This window comes from Perognathus longimembris, chromosome 17, assembly GCF_023159225.1.
Source record: "Perognathus longimembris pacificus isolate PPM17 chromosome 17, ASM2315922v1, whole genome shotgun sequence".
In the NCBI taxonomy this organism is placed as follows: domain Eukaryota; kingdom Metazoa; phylum Chordata; class Mammalia; order Rodentia; family Heteromyidae; genus Perognathus; species Perognathus longimembris.
Window position 1 is genome coordinate 53677035 of NC_063177.1, and position 23497 is coordinate 53700531.

The window sequence follows — 23497 nt, forward strand, 5'->3', positions numbered from 1 at the left end:
CCATTTTTATACTCTTGTCAATTTCATTGTGCCATGTGCTCCATTTTATAATTACAGTCAGCTGTGTTGCCCAGACTGGCCTCTGAGCCTGGACTCAGCCATCTTGCCTCAGCCTTCCAAGAAGCTGGGACTACCAGAGGGCACTACTATGCCTAACTGAAGGGACTTTTTTCCTTAGCTACTCTATTGGGTCAGTGTTTATCATTCAGCCTTGTCATTTTGGAAGCGGGAAGGGTCTTGAGCATGGTTTGTGTGGTATCCCTGGCACTTGTGGCACCCCTGGGCCTCTGCCTAGGATACTTAGTTTCTATCTTTAATTGCCTTTCTCATCATCTTCATTTTTATTCCCACTCCTTTTCTCTCACTGGGTATTTTCTTCTTATTTGTCCTTTCATTTACTGACACAGGCCTCTGCATTTTGTCATTGCTTAAAATGAAACTGATGAAAGGATAAAGACCATGTGATCTTTAGTAACCTTCATATACTACCAAGTTCAGGGGAGCAGCCCTACTCATTATTTAGTAATGGAAAAAGTACACATTTGTGATGAGCCCAATTGCCTCTTTGGGAAAGAAAATTAATTACCTTACTTGTTATAAGTCCATTAACTACACATGTTAACCAGCCTGCAAGCAGACTCAAAGACTATACAGCACTACCCATTGTTTGTTTTTATGCTACTACCAAGGCTTGAACTCAGGCCCTCACACTCTTGCCCAGCTGTTTTGCTGATGACTGTCTCTCTGCCTCTAGTTGGCGTTTTTTGCTAGTTAATTGGAAATTGAATCTCGGGGTTTGTTGTTTTTTGCCAGTCCTGGGGCTTGAACTCGGGGCCTGGGCATTGTCCCAGAGCTTCATTTACTCAAGGCTAGTGGTCCACCACTTGAGCCACAGGACCACTTCCAGTTTTTTCTAAGTAGTTTATTACAGATAAGAGTCTTACAGACTTTCCGGCCAAGGCTGCCAGGGACTGTGATCCTCAAATCTCAGCCTATCTCATTCACTAGGATTACAGCACCTGGCTATTTTTGTTATTTTTATCTGGGCTGACTGAACCTCACTCAGGAGGATTAGAACTGTTGAGGGTATAGGCATTTCTTTTAGATTGAAAATACTTGTAATAACTGAACTGATTTTTTAATAGAAAAAAAAAACAACCACACAATGTAGGGTTCCAGGAAAACCAGACTAAGACTCCTACAACTGTTCCTGTACAGAGCTGAGCAATGACAATTCAGTGGAGATGCCAGGTAGGCACTGTCCCAGAGATTATTTTACTCAAGGCTAGCAGTCTACCACTTGAGCTACAGCACCACTTCCAGCTTTTTCTATACCCTCTTGAATAGGATATAAACTGGTACAGCTCATTATTAATAGAAAAGATTCAGTGACTTTTATATCAGCCTGTGTTTAAGATGTCTTCCATTCCTAATAGAAATGTATCACAATGTATCTGGTGGGCTGGAGAGGGTCTGTGCATATAGCCCAGTGGTAGAACACTTGCCTGTCATGTGCAAAGCTCAGGGTTCCATCCTCAATACTACAAAAAATAAAAAATAGGACTGTCACTCATGGCCTTTCCCTTTTCCATGCTTCATTCTAGGGCATGAAAATGTCTGGTAAGCAGGATGAGGCCTGGATCATGAGCCGGCTGATCAAACAACTCACAGACATGGGCTTCCCGGTGAGTGTAGTCTTGCTAAGAGTGCGCCTCCTCCTCTCCTCAGGTGAACCAGTTGATTCCTGTTTGACTCTGTTGACTGTCTCTCTAGGGGTGAGATTATTCACCTACTGAGGTCTATGTCTCCTTTAACCTGGGCAATTTGGGATAGGAACTATTGCTTTGCACTACAATAAAGTCACTCAATGTCCATCAAAAAGGCATAGGAGCCCTTTCCTAGAACAAAAACTGTAGTTTATAATATCCATCAATCTTGACAGTTCCTTATTTTGATCATTTATAATTAAAACTAAATGTCACTAGTTTACACAGTGAATTGAAAGATCACAAGAGGAAGCTTGGTGTAAGTAGTAAACATGAAGGCCCAGAGAAGCTTCCTAATCAAGCCTATGTAGTTGCTGGGTTTCCAGCGGTGTGTAGGGAATACAGGGCCTCCTGAAGACAATAGAACCTGGCCAGTTGCTGAGGTTGGCTGCAATCCAGCGGTGAGGGCTGAGCTCCTTTTTCCCAATAGCCTTTCCAGTAGCTTCTTCTGAATTCTGCTCAAACAAGCATGTATTTTTTTTTTTTTTTGGTTGTTATGGATGTTCCTTAAAAAGTAGCATGGCAGGCTGGGAATATGGCCTAGTGGCAAGAGTGCTTGCCAGCACCATATATATGGAAAACAGCCAGAGGTGGTGCTGTGGCTCAAGTGGCAGAGTGCTAGCCTTGAGCAAAGAGAAGCCAGGGACAGTGCTCAGGCCCTGAGTCCAAGGCCCAGGACTGGCAAAAAAAAAAAAAAAAAAAAAGTAGCATGGCCTGGTGGACAGGACACTGCCCCATGGCCCAGCCTCTTTCTGGAGGAGCTGCCTGGCATCTTCAGGGCCAGACGTGCTGTGGTGGTCATCACAGCCGGCCGGGTACTTCAGTCATCTACTGAGATGACACCACTCCAATCAGGCTTATACCAAGAGGGGGGCATTTTCTTGTTTTGTTTTGTTTTCCTATTGGTGCTTGGAGAAAAAGTTTACACAACTGGAGTTCATAATGTAGACAATGATGACTTTGGCATAGCTGCTAACACCAGAGAGCCAGGTGGGACAGGGACCTGCCCTATGCCCATGGCTCTGCTCTCCTGGCCTGGCTGGCATCTCTGGCAAATCAGCACTGCTCAGCACTGTACAGAAACGGTTCTAGGAGTGCTTGTATGGTTTTCCTGAAACCCTGTATTGTGTTTTTTTCTATTAAAAATAAGTTCAGTCGTTACAAGTATTTTCTGTTTAAAAGACATTCCTATACCCTCAACAGTTCTAAAAACTTGTAACAACAGCCACCTGTGTTATAGTGGTCCAGCTGATTCCGAGTTCTTCCTCCTGTCAGGGGCATTGCTAATAAGAACTTTGCTTTGCTTCGCAGAGAGAGCCAGCTGAAGAGGCCTTGAAGAGCAACAGTATGAACCTTGACCAGGCCATGAGTAAGTGGCGGGTGCTTTCACCTCATATCTCTTGTGAAGTCCTGATTCCTAGAAAGATTTGGATATAGTCATTAACATCAAACACAACCCACAGCCCTGCATTACACACCTGAAGAAAGCTTACCTGACATGAAGGGTTTTTTGGGGTTTTTGTTTTTTTTTTTCAGTTTTTTTGGCCAGTCCTGGGGCTCGAACTCAGGGCCTGAGCACTGTTCCTGACTTCTTTTTGCTCAAGGCTAGCTCTCTGCCACTTGAGCCACAGCGCCACTTCTGGCCTTTTCTATATATGTGGTGCTGAGGAATTGAACCCAGGGCTTCATGTATGCGAGGCAAGCACTCTGCCACTAGGCCACATTCCCAGCCCACATGAAGGTTTTTGTGCAGGGCACCGTTCAGCCCAGCGTTAGCAACACTTCGCAGCACTATACCTGGAACCAGGTTAAACACCAAGTCACACCAGTAAACAGCACAGAAATAGGAAAACAGAGCACTAAACAGACCACAGCAAGGACACTGAGCTATATGACACCTTATTTGGTCTAGCTGTGTCGGTTGGTGCATCCACTTTTCTGCATCCCCACAGGGAGCATGGGAGTGCTGTGGCTGTTGGTTTGGGGGACAGTGGTAGAGTCACACACAAGTGCTAGTGTATATAGTTTAGGCTGCAGGGCAGAAGACCAGAGGGAGCCAAGGCTGTGTGTGAATCACATGACTTACACTTGGGAAGTAGTACAGAGTTCCACTACTACCCAAACAAGCACTGGCCAGGAACTCCTTGAGGACAGACTGACCAGAGCACCATAGGCAGGAGGTTGCAGAGCAAAGAACAAGCAAGGTAGAGAACAAAGGCAAGCAGGACTAGATCCCAGGGACATAGGGCAGGAGAGGACCGTGTGGGGATGGCCAGGCTGGGCCCCTGCTCCTGTCTATTGTTGAGGGGCTGTAGATGCATATTGCTGGGTGCAGGTTTTCAGTGTGACTCCCTGTGTTACGCCCCAGGTGCTCTGCTGGAAAAGAAGGTGGACATGGACAAGCGTGGATTAGGAGTGACCGACTACAATGGAATGGTCACCAAACCCCTTGGCTGCCGCCCACCAATCTCCAAAGAGTCTTCCCTGGACCGCCCCGCCTTTCTTGACAAGGTACCTACCGCACCTGGCCAGCAGCTTGCTTGTCCACCTCAGCTGTACCTTGGTGCGAGTCTCAGACTAACCAGTGCGGGGCAGACTGAGACCTTGCTACATTGTAGTCGAGAGAGGGCTTTACCAGCTTTTCTGATGCATGAAATGTCTGATGGTTGTGCCAGGAATAAAAATGCATTCAAAGCAGGTTTTCATTTTTGTATGAACTTGGCTGGTTATCTGCTTCAGTCTACACAGTAGACAAGGATCATTGAATTTGTGTTAAATTTTAAGTGTTAAATTTTACATACTCAGTTGAGTATCAGTTTAACTATCAGTGTGGAAATGAAGTTACATTAGGAAGTGGAGGGGAGGGCCAGGGCACCTGTGTCCAGTTGACATTTGCCGTAGGCCAGGTCAGTGAGTGTGCCAGTTGCCTGAGGGGGGTGCTCCTGGACATTGCAGTCCAGCCAGAGGTGTGCCTTCATGTTGTCATAGAGGGCTGTCCTCTCCAGATTGGTGACTGCAAAAAGGGGGTGCATCACATTATCGATTAAGAAACATAAAGAATGTGACCTAGTGGTAGAGTGCTCGCCCAGCATGCATGAAGCCCTGGGTTCGATTCCTCAGCACCACATAAACAGAAAAAGGTGGAAGTGGCGCTGTGGCTCAAGTGGCAGAGTGCTAGCCTTGAGCAAAAAGAAGCCAGGGACAGTGCTCAGGCCCTGAGTCCAAAGCCCAGGACTGGCCAAAAAAAAAAAAAAAAAAAATTACACAGTGCCAGTGCTTCACACCTGTAATCCTAACTACTCAGGAGGTAAGGTGTGAGGATCTCGGTTTAAAGCTAGCCAGGGCAGGAGAGTCCCCATGAGACTCATTTCCAATTAACCTCTCAAAACTCAGAAGTGGCACTTTGGCTCAAGTGGTACAGTGCTAGTCTTGAGCACAAAGAGGCTCTGGGACAGGGCCCAGTCCCTGAGTTCAAGCCCCACCAACACACCCCACCCCACACCCCACAAATTCCAAGTATAAGCCAGATGCCAGTGGCTCACGCCTGTAATCCTAGCTACTCAGAAAGCTGAGATCTAAGGATTGTGGTTCAAAGCCAGCTCTGACAGAAAAGTCCTTGAGACTCTTTTCTCTAATAAAGTACTCAGAAAAAGCCAGAAGTAGCATTAGCTTTGAACATAAAGAGGCTTAGAGTTCAAGCCCCAGGATTGTCAAGAAAAAAAATTCTAGGTATGATGGTTCATGCTTATAATCCCAGCTACTTGGGAAGCTGAGGTAGGAGTATCATGCGTTGAAAGTCAGGCTTGGCTAAATAATAAGACCCTATCTCAAAATAAACAACAAAAAAAAGGATCTGAGAATGTTAGCTCAGTAGTAGAGTGCTCGCTTAGCACCCAAAGACCAGAAAAGCCCCATGAGGAGGATGAGCATCCCTGAGGAGCCTTCTGTTGTCATCAACCCTCCCAACATGCATCCACTTCAGAAAAGTGGGCTGTGGAGTAGCCAGGGATCTGTGTGTGTGTGTACACATACATACATATACACACTACATATACACGTGCATATGTTTGTGTATATATACATACTGAGGCTTGAGCTCAGGGCCTTGCATTCTTGCTGGGGTTTTTCATTCTTTCTACCACTTGAACCACACCTCCACTTGCACCTCTTGGCTGCTTAATTTTGAGATGAGAGTCTCAATTTATCTTCCCAGATGGTGCCAAGCTGCAATTCTGAGCTCTCAGCCTCCTGAGTAGCTAAGATTATAAGCCTAAGCCACTGGTGCCAAGCCCCAAGAATATATTTATATTATAAATTTACTTATTATTTATCTGAAATTGTGGGTGAACTCAGCATTCTTTATTTTTTATTTACTCAATCTGGGAACCCCAACGAAGACTCTTGGTGCTTCTATCCCTTTCTCCTACTCTAGCCAGGACATAGGCAGCAGTGTCTAAGAGAGTACTAGAAGCTAATGTGTGTGTGTTTGTAAAAGAGTTTTTAATGAAAACAGCATCTTAATTCTATTTCTCTCTTCTTTTTTCCCCCTCTTCTTTTGCCCACATTTTCCATTCCCTCGTCGTTATCCACACCTTTTGATCTTTTAATTCTTTATCCATCCATCCTTTCCTGTCTTCCCTCGGGGCACTGTTTGGTGCTTTGTCCCTAATGGACACTGCGCACAGCTCACCCTTTCTTTCTCTAATCAGGATGGCGGCCTCGTGGAAGAGCCCACGACTTCACCGTTTTTGCCTTCCCCAAGCCTGAAGCTCCCCCTTTCCAACAGCGCACTCCCCAATCAGGCCCTGGGTGGGATTGCCTCAGGGCTGGGCATGCAAAACTTGAACTCTTCTAGACAGGTAAGAACATGGGCTGTTCACCTGGCTCGTAAAAAACGATGTGTTTGAGAAGTAAACTGTACTTTTACTTAACACATAATCAAACAGGCAAGGCAGGTGAGGGATGCTGAGGATGTCCCTACAGGGACTTACTGGAGCCTAGAACCCAGCAACACTGCTTGGAATTTAACTATTGCTAATATGGCTTCAAAGTTATCTTTCCCTTCCCTCAAAGTATGTGCTCTTCCCCAGACAAACCATGCTTGCTGGGAGAGCAGCCAGCTCAGCACTCTGCTTCAGGTACCTCCATACTTCTCGTGCCGGCGTCCCTGTTATCTGGGGGCTAAGCAGCCCTGTGGAGCCTGCAGGACTATCAGCAGGGTCCCATCCACTGTCAACAGCTTTCCACTGATTCCAGGCGCGACCCCAGCATCCACTGCCAGCAGCTTCACGCTCACCTCAGATAGGACCCCAGCGTCCACCATCAGCAGCTCCACGCTGACCCCAGGCTTGACCCCAGCGTCCACTGAGCTCCGTGCTGACCCTAGGCATGACCCCAGCACTCACCCCTGGCTGAGTCCGTAGAGTGCAGCTGAAAGTCTGCATTTCTGACATTGCCGTCTGAACTTGACCATCCACAGGGGTGTAGGGCACACAAGTTCTGTTCACACAACTCTCCACTGACAGTTAGGTAGCTCATCCTATCCAAGGAGTGGAAAATACCTCCAGAACATATTTAGATTCAAAACAAGTTAAGTGCCTAAATTTCCTCAGTGACTCTTTTAGGGAGTCACAGTTTGGTGAAATACTAGCTGTGTTGCCCACTTGAAATGGTTGCTCTTGGGCTTGGGCTCTATAACTGACCACAGATGGCTTTCTGGTCTAGACAGCCATGTCTGCCCATGCCCGAAACACTCTATTCTTGTTGCCTTGGGTGTGGTCTACATACAAGTACACTGGGGTTTTAAACTACAGGCTTCTTCTTTAACCCATGCAGACAGCTCTGTTCCAAGTGCCGTGGGGGTCAGCTTGGCAGGACTGGAAGTGGGAAGCCTGCCCCTTCCCCCCAGCCTCCTAACCATCCTCCCTCTTCCCGCAGATCCCGAGTGGCAATCTGGGTGTGTTTGGCAATAGCGGAGCAGCACAAGCCAGGACCATGCAGCAGCCGCCAGTGCAGCCTCTTAACTCCTCCCAGCCCAGCCTCCGCGCTCAAGTGCCTCAGTTTCTCTCCCCTCAGGTCAGACTCAAGGCTACGTGCTCAAGTGAGAGGCACAGATGGGTCTTTGCTAACGCCACTTTTAAAGTGAGAGCTGAATTAACCTGTATCTCAAAACCAATCCTTCCTTTTCAAACCTGTGAGACCATTTTAATCCATGAAGTAGTATGCTGGTTCTGCTGCCCTGGGCAGACCCAGCTATACAAACCCACAGCGAGCATCCACTGGCCAGAAGAGAGGGGGGGGGGGGGAGTGTTTGTGCACTGAGAATGGAACCCAGGCCACAACAAGCATCCACTGGCCAAAGCAGGGGCGGGATACCTGTGTACACGTGTGCACATGTGAATGAGTGTGTGTGTGCACTAGGGATAGAGTCCAGGCCACAGCAAGCATCCACTGGCTAGATCTGTGTGTGTGTGTGTGTGTGTGTGTGTGTGTGTGTAATGGAACCCAGGGCCTTTCACATGCTAGGTAAGTGCTCTACCACAGAGCCATACCCCAGCCCCTGAGTAATTCTAAAGGAAGCCGATACCCATATACCCATTGCTGTAACTCTGACCTTGGTCTTGCCTGAGGAAGTTACTCCACTGACCTTGATGATGGCCCTGAGTTGCTGGGAGAGGACCATCTGTTCATCTCAGTGAGGCTCACTGTTGCATGCGACATCAGAGAAGCAGCCCAGAACAACCCAGGACCCAGTCGTATGTACTGAGTTGAGATGGCTGGAACTTAGTAGCTAACTAACAGTTTTGTGTATTAGTCCGGTTGCAGGGTAGGCCCACCTCACTCCAACAGCACTAGCAGCCTCCCTATGTCGGGCTTAATTTCCACATCCCTCCTGGGGAGACGCCAAACCTCTAATTGTGGGGGACACTCGGCTCTGCGCGCTGCTCCCGCCGGCAAGAGGACAGAGCATGTCCCAGTCAGGCTAAGCTGAGAAGAGATAGGGCTGCCGAAATCCCCGCACATCCCCAGCCCCCCTTACGTTTAAGAGAAGACACAGGACACGGAGATTCTGGGAGAGCCGTCCGATGGTCTACCGGCTTCCAAAGGGTTTTATTCAAGGGAGGGGTTTATATAATGGCGGCAGGAAGCGGAGGGACTGGGTATTAACGATTGGCTAATGAACTGTCCATCACGGTGACGTCACAGAACTTCCCACAGAGGCCCGGCCTCTTGGCTCGGCCTGGCGCCATTACGATCACATGTGGCCGAGGCAGAAGGTGGGGCTGGTTTGCTATCTCTTCCAGTAGAACCCGGAAGGGAGTAGGAGGGGCTAAACAGCCAAGCAGCCCCAGGGTGGGAGAAGGGGCCTATCTCTTAGTATAGCCAGACCCCGACATCCCTACTCATGCTAGAGAAGGACTTAGAGCATTCTGCATTAGATGCAAACCTGTGTCTCTGAGTACTGAGGTAGAGCCAGCTGGAATAACTTCTCCTTCAGGTTTTCACTTCTGGAGGACACAAACGATCAGTAGGAATGACCCAGAACTATAGAAAGCCAATGATAATGTAAGATTTGCCAGAAAGGAAACCCACCACATGGTTCAGGCAGAAAGGAGTTTACTGGGGGGAAAGCAAACTGCCAGCCCACACAAGATGGAGGCGTGGGGAGACAGAGGGGAAGGAAGAAGGGAAAAAGAGAGACGAGCAAGAGAGAGTAAGAGAAGAGGAAAGAGAGCGAGGACCATGTTGGACCAGATTATATAGGGAAAGGTGGGAGATATGGCCAGGTGGATTGGATGTGATCTCAGAGAAGGAGGAGGTAACTGCCTCCAGGTGTGCCAGTTACCTAGGTAACTCAGGTACTGGGCGCAGACTTAAACAGGTGGGGGAGAGGGGGCGTCTGCATGGAGCCCTCCCGGGGGTGGACCTTACAGATAAGCCAAGTTTTTGCAGGAAGAAACCCCTCAGATGTTCCTTCCTTCTTCCCTCTTCGGAACATGTTAGCTGCTAATGTTAAAAGGTCATAAATATCCTAATAGCCTTTGGAGAGCTCCACCAAGACAAATATAATTATCAGTTAACCAGTTTGAATCCCAAAAAAAGAAAAACAGATGGGTAATACTGTCATAGAGATGACATGGTTGACGACCTGTCTGTGTTCACAGGTTCAAGCACAGCTTTTGCAGTTTGCAGCGAAAACCATTGGTCTCAACCCTGCACTGTTAGCCTCGCCAACCAACCCTCAGCACGTGACCATGTTGAACCAGCTCCATCAGCTGCAGCTGGTGAGTGGGAGGCACTCGGGTTCCAGACAGGGACGGGTGCCCTGACCTCTGATACCTTTACTGCCACAGGTAGCCCCGCCCCACACGGAGCTGTGTAAATTTTTGGTGCCGTCATAGGAGATGACTGGTGTGCATTTCTATAACCTGGCTTGTGAACTCTCAACCAGAGTTGTTCATCTAAGTCCCGGGACAGATGCACGCACGCACGCCCGCTCGCGCGCGCACACACACACACACACACACACACACATTATTTCAGTGACTGTTTTCTCACCTCAGGGTCATATGTACAAACACCATTCTAGAAATGTGGGAAGATTACTGCTTTATCTACAGTAAGTTCTTTCAATAGCAAACTTAACTCTCTTATAGAATCCCCATTGAGAACAGCTGAAATGACTCATTAAAATCTGATCATTTAACATAGTTGAAATTTTAAGTTTTAGCCAAAACTGCTTTTACGATAAAATGCCATGTTATCACATCCCTAGACACACACCAAATTTATATGCATTAAAGGGCCAAGTATATGGTTTTATTTTTTATGTGTGGACATTTGGTTTATTTAGATGTCTTATTCAGTAACTTTGTTGTCTGGAAAATGAGGAGTTTGGAGAGAAAGGAAAAGTGAAATAACTAGGGAAGAGTCCAGCACACGAATCCATTGACATGAAGCCTTTGCTATGTGTCCCTGGGAGTCCCCGACCCTGCCGTGCTGGTTGTAGGCATGCTCTATTGAGTGTCTGGTTTTTCAGTAAATAGCAGGGGAAAATAGAAAGCGGTCAAGAGGGCAGCATCCTAGGAAAGTGCCCAGGTACTTGCTTTCCTGAAGGGCTCAGTGCTAGATGTGGCCTCACCCTCTGCTGTATCTTGACTCACAGGAGGTGCACACTTGTGGTGCTGCAACTGGGGCCCGTCCATGGTCCTGTTGCCTTCTACCCGCACACCAGTAGCAGCAGGACACCCCTTCACCTTAGAAGGCAACACTGTGGGATGATGCCAAGCGAGGCAAGGGGCCACTGAGCCAGGCGCACACTTGCTCATGGCAGTGCTGCCAGCCATACTGCCTCTTGACAGGAAGCAGCTGAGTGTGGAACAGACCTGCTCAGTCTTTGAGTAGGGAGCAGATGCTTGGCCCCTTTGGTGTGAAAGGCAGCAAGAACATGGTGAATTCTGTTCAGTATATTCTTCCCTTAAATCTTTTCCTGAAAATAATGCAGAAATAAAATGTATTATGTCTTAGAGCTTCTAAGGATTCATGTAAGAAAAGGCATGAGCCACCAGTGCCTGGTAGTGGAGGCATTTCTAATGGTGCAATCTCTATGTCTGTTTCCATTCTATCTTAGTTTACTTTTGCCAAAATGTCCCTAGAAGTCTGTGTTGTGAGACAACAGTCCTATGATAGTCTACCACAGTAGCCTTTGTCCCCCCTGCGCAGAGCACTGTGGTCATCCTACTAGGTCTGGTGTGGCACCTGCTATGGCCTCTCGCCTGCTGTAATTCCCTTCAATTTCCTGCTTGCCGGCAGAGATGAACCATGGGGCGCCAAGGACTTTGGAGCTATTTTAATACTTTGCTTGGCAGCCTGTTGCAGTCTTCTGATGCATTCGTTGTCTGAGGGGCGTTTCCTTACAGTACTGTGACTTTTCTGTCAACAGGCTTACCAACGTTTACAAATCCAGCAGCAAATGTTACAGGCCCAGCGTAATGTTTCCGGACCCATGAGACAACAGGAGCAGCAAGTAGGTGTTGCCACACTGGCTTCTGTCGCTAGCTGCCATTTTTTCCCTGATAGATGGGGTTCCAGTTGAAAGGTTACTGACTTTTCTCCAGCTAAGTCTCCCCTTCAGGGAAGTCCTGAGACTAGCTAGGTTAAAGTGGAAGCTGTCCTAGTGGTAAACTGCAGCCTTGCATATCCCCACACACCTAGCTAAAGTGCGTGTCTTCACCTGCCAGGTTGCGCGCACAATCACCAATCTGCAGCAGCAGATCCAGCAGCACCAGCGCCAGCTGGCCCAGGCCCTGCTTGTGAAGCAGCCTCCGCCGCCCCCCGCCGCACCTGTCTCTGCACCCCTCTGCAGGCAAATCGGCCATGGACGGCTTTCCTCCCCACCCCCAGGCTCCCGGCCTACCTGACCTGCAGACCAAAGAGCAGCAGTCTTCACCCAACACCTTTGCTCCCTACCCTCTCGGTGAGTCTCCTGTGGGCTTGCAAGCCCTGGGCACAGGGGCTTCCTGGAGTCCCTGTGCTGGCCAGGATGGCAGTGCTGTAGACGACAGTCACCGCCAAGTGAGGACATTGAATGTGCAGCCCCGGACACACCAGAGAGTGGGTTTCCTGAGCCTTGTTTGCAGTGGAGAAGCAGAACTGCTTCTGCAGAGCACTAGTTGCACTACTGACACAAATACTTGAGTACAAAGGCTTTTAAAGTAGCACCCTTGGGCTTGGTGACTCATGTCTGTAATCCAGGCATTTCATAAGCAGAGGCGGGAGCATATGAGTTCAAGTTCAGCTTGGGCTACATGACAGGACTCTGTCTTTTAAAGGAAGATGTACCTTCGTGATTGAATGCTTGCCTCATATGTACAAGGTCCCATGTTTCAACCCAGCACCCTTTAAAAAAAAATAAAGGAGTAAGCTGGGTATCAGTGGCTCATATTTGAAATCCTAGCTACTCAGCTGAGATCTGAGAATCACGGCTCGAAGCCAGCCTGGGCAGGAAAACCTATGAGACTTGTGTCCAATTAACCACCAAAAAGCTGGAAATGATGGCTCAAGTGGTAGAGTGCTAGTGTTACAGGGTTCGAGGGAGGGGAATCCCCATCCCTCCAAGAGTCCACCACTCAGAGACAGTCTCAAACAAAAAAAATGGATTTATTGGGGAAGCAAAAAGCAAGCTGTCGGGCTGGGGATATAGCCTAGTGGCAAGAGTGCCTGCCTCGTATACATGAGGCCCTAGGTTCGATTCCCCAGCACCACATATACAGAAAACGGCCAGAAGCGGCGCTGTGGCTCAAGTGGCAGAGTGCTAGCCTTGAGCTGGAAGAAGCCAGGGACAGTGCTCAGGCCCTGAGTCCAAGGCCCAGGACTGGCCAAAAAAAAAAAAAAAAAGCAAGCTGTCCAGCCAGGGACGCAGCACAGACTCGGGAGCTGAAACTGCAACAGTGAAAAGCGGGCTGACCGGCCAGCGACACAGCGCAGACTCAGGAGCTGTCACCATGACCCAAGCAGTCCTCAAATTGGGGTTTATAAAGGTGAAAGCATAGCACAGATGTCGAGGCTTGACGCAGGGGGTAGAGCAAGCAACAAATAAGTTAAGCAAGCCATTTACCGAAGCAGAATTTTGACCCAATCTACTCCCCTCACCATTTCCTACTATGTTTCCCTAGTCAAGATGGAGTCCGGTGTACTCCCCACAGCACTAGCCTTGAGCCAAAAAGCGCAGACAGTGCCCAGGCCCTGAGTTCATCCCTAGGACTGGAATAATAATAATAATACTCCTGAAAAACCCTGAAATGTTGACAATAGATCCTGGACACTAGGAATCAGTAGCTTAGAATATACATGTCTGAAGTGGCAAAGGCCAGTTGAGTGGCAGCAAATTTGCCAGCAGCCAGTAGGATCCTTCCAGACAGTGGTCTTGCCTGGCACTTGGAGTACTTCCTGCTTGGCCTGTGATAACCATGGCTTGTCTTTGGTATGACAGTGAGGAGTACTGGATTGAATCGTCCCAGCAGTGTCCCCACTGCTAAGCACAAGTGTCCGGCAGTCCAGACCTGGCTCAGGAGTTCAGCCATCTGGTTTCCACTGACTGGCCCAGTGCTACCTTCTGTGACTTGCCTGATTGCTCTTTGCTTCAGTTTCCCCTTCTACAACCTGGGAGTCTGTACATTTAGGTTCTTTTAGAGATGAAGTGAGTCTACACACAAAGTTCTTCAATAGTGTAGTACACTTTGCAAAATGTTAGAAGTTCACACAAGCTTAGTATCACTTAGTATCATTTTAGGGACAAATTCCTTCCTGTCCACCATCCTGAAATGCTCTCCTCTCTTCACCTGTCTTCTAGCCACACTTGTAATGTGCACCAACTTTTACTCTAAAGCTTTCTTTCTTAGAACAATGAAAGGATTTATGCACTGACTCTTCACAATCGTTAAAGTTGTAAGTGCATTGTGCCAGGAACCCCGCAGCGCACACTGCCGTGGGATTCCTATTCTTCCTCCTGCTTGAAAACCCAGCCATTCAGACTGTTGTGTCTTTTGCCTCCTGGAGTCCAGCATCAGAGTGAGGAAAATCAGAGTGAGCAAAAGAAAATACCCATGATACCAGGACTTTAAAATACCCAGTGACTCCCAGGCTTGTTCCATCTCAAATGTCTAAAGAAAAATAGGCCTGGCTGCCCTCGTGATGCCTGCAGGCAGAGCAGAGCCTGTCTATTTTGCCACCATCCCACATGCCCACTACACCTGCATTTGCATTGCCCAGCTGCTCATTGAGTCCCATTGACATTTGAATTTCTAGTCCTTGATTTAAAGTGGAGAAAACCAAGAAGTTCTACTCCCTGTCTCTTGGTGCAGAACAAGAACTGCCACCCTTAGCATAAACACTTTTCATCGCTCCCTGTCAGGTCCTCTGTACCAGCTTCTGGGCCAATGGCCTCTTCCTCTCCGTGGTCAGTGTAGGTGGGGCCTTGGCAAATCCCCCAGGGCAACCGCTGGCCACACCCTTGTCCCCAAAGAGTTCAGCTCTTACAAGTTATTGGTATGTAGCTCATAAACTCCTTCAAAGCCAACTTATTCTCTGCCCAGCCCATCAGGACTCTGAGAAAGTTTGCTTAATCTGGTAGTTCCCAAAGTGCCTCGAAATCCAGAAGGAAGCTTCTGTCCTTGGCCCCGCTGGGCTTCTTGGCAGACACCACCTAGAAGCTTCTGAACTGTGTTTACATGGCAGGCAACGCCCAAGAGAATCATGTGGTGTACTTAGTGGAAGAGGATTAGTATTTTCACCTTAACTAGAGAAAAGTGTTCCTTTCTGTTTATATATTTGTATATAACATAATACATGCAGCTAACTATTCTGTGTGCACATACATACATACATGGTTAAGACGAGCAAAGGAGGCTGGTGTGGAAGTGTGTAGCTGTGACGGCAGCTGACGCTGGCACAGGGAGCTTTCAGAACCAGAAAAAGAGCAGGTCAGCCCTAACGGCATCTCTGTTTCCAGCTGGACTGAACCCTAACATGAATGTCAGCAGCATGGACATGACCAGTGGCTTGTCTGTGAAGGACCCGTCTCCATCCCAGTCTCGTCTCCCCCAGTGGACACACCCCAACTCCATGGATAATTTATCCAGCGCTGCTTCTCCTCTGGATCAGAATCCTGGCAAGCATGGTATGTCGTGGTCAAACTGCCGTGCTGCAGTTGGCACTGCCCGCTTAATAACTGATTATGCTGAAGTACAGCATACTTGTGTCTGTTTCTGTGAACCTAGCACTGAGAGTTGAGTAAAAATATTCCACAGTATATAAGATCTCATTAGGGGCTGGGAATATGGCCTAGTGGTAGAGTGCTCGCCTTGTATACATGAAGCCCTGGGTTCGATTCCTCAGCACCACATATATAGAAAACGGCCAGAAGCGGCGCTGTGGCTCAAGTGGCAGAGTGCTAGCCTTGAGCAAAAAGAAGCCAGGGCCAGTGCTCAGGCCCTGAGTCCAAGGCCCAGGACTGGCAAAAAAAAATAAAAATAAAAATAAATAAATAAATAAAAATAAGGTCTCATTACACACAGACCACACTTGGTTTTTTTTTTTTTTTTGGTTTTTTTTTTTTTTTTGCCAGTCCTGGGCCTTGGACTCAGGGCCTGAGCACTGTCCCTGGCTTCTTTTTGCTCAAGGCTAGCACTCTGCTACTTGAGCCACAGCGCCGCTTCTGGCCGTTTTCTGTATATGTGGTGCTGGGGAATCGAACCTAGGGCCTCGTGTATCCGAGGCAGGCACTCTTGCCACTAGGCTATATCCCCAGCCCCCACACTTGGTTTTTGTTGGCTTGTTTTTGCCAGTCCTGGGGCTTGAACTCAGGGCCTGGGCACTCTCCCTGGCTTCTTTTGCTCAAGGCCAGCACTCTACCACTTGAGCCACAGCGCCACTTTCAGCTTTTCCTGTTTATGTGGTACTGAGGACTGGAACCCAGGGCTTCATGCATGCTAGGCAAGCACTCTGTCACTCAACCCCAGCCCCCAGGCCACATCTTGAACCTCATTTACATCTTAGCTCCAAAATCAGAAATCATTGAAAATGTCCCATAGCTGCAAAGCATGTATGTTATATCCTATACTTTTTACTTATATCCGTATTCAGGAGGCTGAAAGGCTGAGGATTGAGGTTCAAAGCCAGCCCAGGCAGATAAATTTTGAGTCTTATCAAAAAGCCAGAGCCAGCAATGCCTGTAATCCTAGCTACTCAGGAGGCTGAAATCTGAGGATCGTGGTTCATAGTCAGTCCGGGCAGGAAAGTTTTTGAGACTCCTATCTCCAATTAACCACCAGAAAATCGGAAGTGGCACTGTGGTTCAAGTGGTAGAGCACTAGCCTTGAACTGAAGAGCTCAGGGACAGCACCCAGACCCCCAGAGTTCAAGCCCAACGGCTTGAACACATACATACACACACAAAAAGCCAGAACCAGAGGTGTGGTTCAAAGGGTAGAGTGCCAGCCATGAGCCAAAAAGAAGTCAAATGAGAGCACAAGGCTCTGAGTTTAAGCTCGAGTATACCACACACATGCATATACACACACACCAAAAATAAAAAGACACAAATGGAAAAGTATATGCTTATAAAGGGTAAAAAAGAAAGAAAAAAAACATGTTAAACATAAGAAGTAATCACACTTCTTTTTGGTTGGTTGTGATGCTTGAACTCAGGGACTGGGTGCTGTCCCTGAGCTTTTTTTCTAAAGGCTAATGCTCAACCACTTTGAGCCACAGCTCCACTTCTGGTTTTCTGGTGGTTAATTGGAGATAAGAGTCACAGACTTTCTTGCCTGAGCTGGCTTGGAACCATTATCCTCAGATCTCAGCCTCCTGAGTAGCTAGGATCATAGGCGTGAGGCACCAGTGCCCAGAAATTTAATAAGGCGTATAATTCTCTCTTGAGATAAAGCAGACTAAGAGGAAAATCCTTTCTAGTGGTTGCTCCCATGTGACTATCCCCATGTGACTTCTGGCCTTTACTTGGCAGAGGAGAGCCTTGACTCATGGCAGACTGGTTTAGTCAGTAAACGTCAAGCCCAGCTTGTTCTGTAGTGAAAGCAGCGCTTGCAGGAGTGGATGGCAGGGAGGCAACAGTGAACGTGACCACCAACTCCAAAGACTCACATCCTCCCCAAAAAGGCTTTATTCATGTGCAGCCTCCAGTGCTTCACCAAGATTTCCAGCTAGGCAAATGGGGTAGCTCAGTGGTTGACAAGGCCCTGAGTTTGATCCTTGGTGCTGCAGAAAGAATGTTTGCTGGGCACAATGGCATGCCAATAGTCCCAGCTAATTTGGAGGCTGAGGCAGAATGACCACTTGAGCCCAGGAGTTGAATACCCGGACTTACATAGTAAGACCCAGTCTTTTTGTTTTGTGCCAGTACTGAGGCTTGAACTCAGGGCCTTGTGCTCTCACTTGGCTTTTTCACTTAAGGCTGGCATTCTACCACTTGAGCTACACCTTTATTTCTGGCTTTTTACTGGTGAATTGAAAGTAGGAGTCTTAGAGGCTTTCCTGCCTGGGCTGGTTTCAAATTCCATCCCTCAGATCTCAGCCTCCTGAGTAGCTGGGATTGCAGGCAACAACCACAGGCACCGGGGAGAGGCTCATTTTTTTTTTTTTGGTCCAAGACTGAGATTCAAACTTGGCTTATTCTTTCACTCATAAGCTAACACTCTACCAACTGAGCCACACGTCTAACCCTGAAACCTTGTCTCTTTTAAAAATAATAATGAGGGCTGGGGATATGACCTAGTGGCAAGAGAGCTTGCCTTGTATACATGAAGCCCTGGGTTCGATTCTCCAGCACCACATATCTAGAAAACGGCCAGAAGAGGCGCTGTGGCCTAAGTGGCAGAGTGCTAGGCTTGAGCAAAAAGGAAGCCAGGGACAGTGCTCAGGCCCTGAGTCCAAGCCCCAGGACTGGCCAAATAATAATAATAATAATAATAATGAGTTTCCAGCTTCACAAACTAAAACCATTCTTGGATAGTTTCAATGGCAGGCTGCTTGCCTTGTGTAAAACCCTGGGATTTATTCCAAGCACTATGAAAGAAAAAGAATTACGGTATATGACTGGTAATGCTTTAGCTGGGGATACAGCAGTGGTGGAGAACTTGTCTCACCCAGCGCTGAAGGGAAAACCAAGTTTTGGAGCTGGCTGTCAGTGGCTCACGCCTGCAATCCTAGCTGCTCAAGAGGCTGAGATCTGAGGATCATGGTGATGAGCCAGCTCAGGCAGATAAATCTACCAGATTCTTATTTCCAATTAACCAGAAAAAAAAATCCCTATAACCAGAGGCATGGCCCAAGTGGTAGAGCACCAGCTATGAGTATAAAAGCTGATAAAGAGCTCAAGGCCCTGAGTTCAAGCCCTAATACCAGCACCAAAAAGAAAAGAAAGAAAAGAAGTTTTGGTCTTCCAAGGATGACACTTGGGCTAACTGTAGCAGCTGCTGGTTCTGGTTTCTGAGAAACCTTGACAGACCATGTCCCATAATTTATGTCAGTGTGAAAGGGACAGGGCCTTAGAAGCCGGAGCTTCCGTGGAGCCTCCTGTGGGGAGTGTTCATGCTTGTTGCTTCCTGTCTTTCCACAGGTGCTATCCCTGGAGGTCTAAGTATTGGGCCTCCTGGTAAGTCCTCCATTGAAGACTCCTATGGCCGGTACGATTTAATCCAGAACAGTGACTCACCAGCCAGTCCTCCTGTAGCTGTTCCCCATAGCTGGTCACGTGCCAAATCTGACAGTGATAAAATCTCAAATGGCTCCAGTATCAACTGGCCCCCAGGTAAGTCCACACAACAACACTTGTGAATAATCGCAAAATTAAATATGTCCCAAGCCCAGGAAAGATTAGAGCTGAGAGAACTGTAGTCTGCACTATGGGCTCAAGAAGCCTATGGCTTTGCCATCAGTTTGGGATACACGTGGGCATTAATTAAAGCATTGTTCAACTTAAGGGGTGAGAGTGATAGAGGAAGTGGGGAACAGGCTCTACATCCCACCTGGCAGAAGCATTCAGACCCTACTGTGGTGACTGTCATGCCTGCTTCTAGTTTGTTCCAAATTAGAGGGGGATGTAATCAGAGAGCTTCTCATTGGGCACCAGGCTCATGCCTGTAATCCTAGCTGCTCAGGCCAGCCTAGGCATGACACTATCTCCAGCTAGCTATAGGGAAAAGCCGGAAATGGAGCTGGGGTTCAAGTGATAGCGTGCTTGGATAAAATAGCTAAGGGACAGGGCCTGGGCCCTGAGTTCAAGCCTCAATTCCAGTGCACGCGTGCACACCCGTGCACATACCCCCCCAAACAAACAAAAACCTTCTAAAATATGCATGAAGTTAATTATCCATTTTTTTCAATTTACATAAGCAAGAAATAATTATTTTAAAATGTTATTATGTCAAGTGCCAGTAGCTCATACCTGTAATCCTAGCTACTTGGAAGACAGAAGTCTGTGGATTATGATTCAAAGCCAGCCTGAGCAGAAAAGTCCAGGAGACTCCATCTCTAATGAGCCAGCATAAAAGATCCACTGAAAGCAAATAGATGGCAGCCATGAGGCAAAAAAGTTGAGCAAGAGAGAGCACAAACCGGGCTGGGAATATGGCCTAGTGGTAAAGCGCTCGCCTCGTATACATGAAGCCCTGGGTTCAGTCCCTTAGGACCACATGTATAGAAAAAGCCGGAAGTGGCAATGTGGCTCAAGTGGCAGAATGCTAGCCTTGAGCAAAAAGAAGCCCGGAACAGTGCTCAGGCCCTGAGTTCAAGGCCCAGGACTGGCAACAAAAACAAAAACAGAGAGAGAGCACAAAACCCTGAGTTCAACCCCTACTCCTATGATTGATAGACAGACAGACAGACAGACAGACAGACAGACAGACAGATAGATAGATAGATAGATAGATAGATAGATAGATAGATAGATAGAATATCATAAGGCAATGTGATAACATTTAAGTATGGACCTCATTTTGGTTTCCATGAGCAGAATTTCACCCTGGAGTTCCATGGAAAGGGCTTCAGAACATCGATCCTGAGAATGACCCTGATGTCACTCCTGGCAGTGTCCCCACCGGGCCTACCATCAACACCACCATCCAGGATGTCAACCGCTACCTCCTCAAGAGTGGAGGTGAGGAGCAGCTGCTCTGCCTCCCTGGGGTGGGGGAATTCTCCGGGCTTCTGCAGGGGGCTGGCACTGTGGACATCATCAGACACAGTGGGTAGGGGCCTTTTCTCTACAGATAAGAGACAGTGGTCTATGGGTGTGTGGAAGGTAGAAAACAGCTCAGGGCATGTTTGTGCTTCATTTGTGCCCTTAGAAGCACAGATTTTAGAGCTTTTCCAGTTGTGGACATTCGTGTGGCCTCTTGTAGTTGAGCATCCAAAATGTGCCAGCGTGAGGTCAAAAGTCTCTTGATTTCAGATTGTTAGATAGCAGTGCTCCACCTGTCTGTCATGTTGTATCATTCTTAAGCACTTCATTGTAAAGTCACAATATTAACCTTAGCTTTTTATTGTATTTCATTTCATTTTTGTCAGTTGTGGGGCTTGAACTCAGGGCCTGGGTGCTGTCCCTGAGCTTCTTTGTGCTCAAGGCTGGTGCTCTACCACTTGAGCCACGGCACCACGTCCTAACCTTAGCTTTTTAATGGAAAGGTTTCCACTTGAAATCTCTTTAAACTGAAAAGGAATTGTCCCTATGTTTACACATCCATCCAGCCTGTTTTTCCTTTCCACCAAGAGTCTGTCCAGGGCTTCTTTCCAGCACACATCGTGGAACTCATGTGGGGCGCACCCACTGTCAGAATTCAGGATGCTGAGGGAGTGGTGGCTGGCCAGCCCAGCCCAGAAGGCAGAGCCCGCGTGCTGAGCGCGGCGGCTCCAGCGGCTCCTTGCCAGCACAGGGCACGGACGCAGTGCTGAGGAGTCCTCCCAATGATGGGGTGACAGAAGTAGAGCGAGGTGTCCAGGGGTCCTTGTCACTGCTGAAAGCCACACAGAGTTCTCGAAGCATCCATTTATGTTTCCACTGAGAACATGCCCTGCAGGGGTCAGGTGTTTGCCCGTCCAGATCCTGAAAGCTGTCAGCCTCTGAGCATGTTTGGGATAGATGAGCCCTACCTACGTACAGCCTGCCCTTCCTCTGACCCTCTGTGTTCCTTGTGTTGATGCAGCTGTTTCCTGGGCAGTCCAGGTTACAGCTGTTAGGGACAAAGGCACAAGACAGAAACAGAAGCCTGAGGGAGATGGCAGGGACGGAGCAAAGCAAATGCCGAACCTCAGAGACCAAGCCCTCACTGTCACCCGTGACCGTGGCAGGCAGAGCAGCAGTGTGGGGGGGTGTGGTAAGGGTTCTGCCGCTGCAAGCATTAGGAGAGGTGGGGAGAAGTGAGGTTCTGAGCACAGTTGTGATGGAGTAGCCCCTAGTCCCTTGACCCTGGGCAGCCTGGGAACATTGCAAATGGCCTCCGCCATCTGCCCAAGTGCTTTAGGATGTGGCAGGCAGCCTAGAGAAACATGTGAACTCTGGAAAGCTGAGCAGCTGTCTTCTAGTTCTGTACTCACTCAATAAGGGACATGGCCCACAGGCAAAACAGACTCCAAGCCCAACAGAATGGCTTAAATGACCTGAGGCTCTGAGTTCACACCCCAGTACCACTAAAAGAAAGAAGGAAAAATGCTGGCACAGTGGCTCACACATGTAATCCTGGCCGCTTGAGAGGTGGATATCCGAGGAACACACTTCCAGCTCAAAGTCAGCTGAGGCAGAAGGAAGTACCTGAGATTCCATCGCAGCCAATGACTGGGCACAGTGGTGTATGGCCATGAGCCCAGCTCCTGGGAAAGCGGGAAAAGGAAGGCTGCAGCCCAGACATAAAGGAAGAGACTCTACCTCAAAACGAGCCAAGGAGGCCAGCAGCATCTCCAGTGGGCAATCAAGAGGCTCTGAGTTCAGTCCCCACAACTGCCAGGAAGAAAAAGAAAGGGAAAGGAGACATCAATCATCAGAACAAGAAATTGGAACCCAGTCTGTCATTAAAGAAATCAGCCAGGGCTGGGGACATGGCCTAGTGGCAAGAGTGCCTCCCTCCTATACATGAGGCCCTGGGTTCGATTCCCCAGCACCACATATACAGAAAATGGCCAGAAGTGGCGCTGTGGCTCAAGTGGCAGAGTGCTAGCCTTGAGCAAAAAGAAGCCAGGGACAGGGCTCAGGCCCTGAGTCCAAGGCCCAGGACTGGCCAAAAAAAAAAAAAAAAGAAATCAGCCAGCATCATGCCAAGTGACTAGAAGCTTCATTGCATGTGCTACAACCACCATGAGGCGTGTGTCATGTGGTCATATGTACTCACTGTCCCCTCAGTTCCTGGGGAGCCCTGTGCTTTTGTGCTGGGACCCTCAGAGTTGTGTGGGGATTGTGTCAGGGTTTGTCATTGACAGAACAGGAAGTAGAACAACTGGGTCCTGGGAGTCGATGGCCACAGAGTGCCTTCTCTGTCACAAAGCCAAGAGTGACGGCGCCTCCGCACCCCTGCCAGGCATGGCACTGCACCTCTGGAGGGGGTAGCAGCTGGGTGGCTTTCCTGGAGGCCCTGGACCCAGCTCAGCTCCCAGCCATGGAGGGCCGTTGTGTTACTGAATGACCAGCTTGATCTGAAGTGCAGAGAGCAAGAAAGAAGATAAGAAACACCCACAGTTCTCTTGACAGTGGCTTGCTTTATGTACGTTTACTGTGGAAATTTCTGTTTTTAATTGAGTATACTGGATCTGAGCATTTTCACTAGGTTTTCATGTTTTCTTGTCCTAGGCATTGAGTTCTAAATTATGTTAAAAGTTCCTATCAGGCTGAACATGGTGGCTCACATCTATAATCCTAACTACTCGGGAGACTGAGATTGGGAAGATTAAAATTCCACGCCATGGGGCTGGGAATATGGCCTAGTGGTAAAGTTCTTACCCTGTATACATGAAGCCCTGGGTTCGATTTCTCAGCACCACATATATAGAAAATGGCCAGGAGTGGCGCTGTGGCTCAAGTTGGCAGAGTGCTAGCCTTGAGCAAAAAGAAGCCAGGGACAGTGCTCAGGCCCTGAGTCCAAGGCCCAGGACTGGCAAAAAATAAAAATAATAAATAATAAAAACAATTCCACGCCAGTCCAACATGTACCCCAGACCCCCATTTCAAA

At 48.3% G+C, this 23497-nt stretch overlaps 1 protein-coding gene across 1 annotated transcript in view; it reads left to right on the top strand.

The window, feature by feature from the left end:
* Tnrc6c (trinucleotide repeat containing adaptor 6C) overlaps window positions 1-23497 on the top strand; it is a 70777-nt gene that overhangs the window by 39512 nt on the left and 7768 nt on the right. Inside the window, 12 exon segments of the mRNA XM_048365117.1 lie at window positions 1605-1685; window positions 3078-3135; window positions 4135-4277; window positions 6476-6625; window positions 7704-7841; window positions 9932-10051; window positions 11710-11793; window positions 12008-12096; window positions 12098-12243; window positions 15277-15444; window positions 18901-19092; window positions 20296-20439. Coding sequence (XP_048221074.1) covers window positions 1605-1685; window positions 3078-3135; window positions 4135-4277; window positions 6476-6625; window positions 7704-7841; window positions 9932-10051; window positions 11710-11793; window positions 12008-12096; window positions 12098-12243; window positions 15277-15444; window positions 18901-19092; window positions 20296-20439 — 1513 coding nt within the window.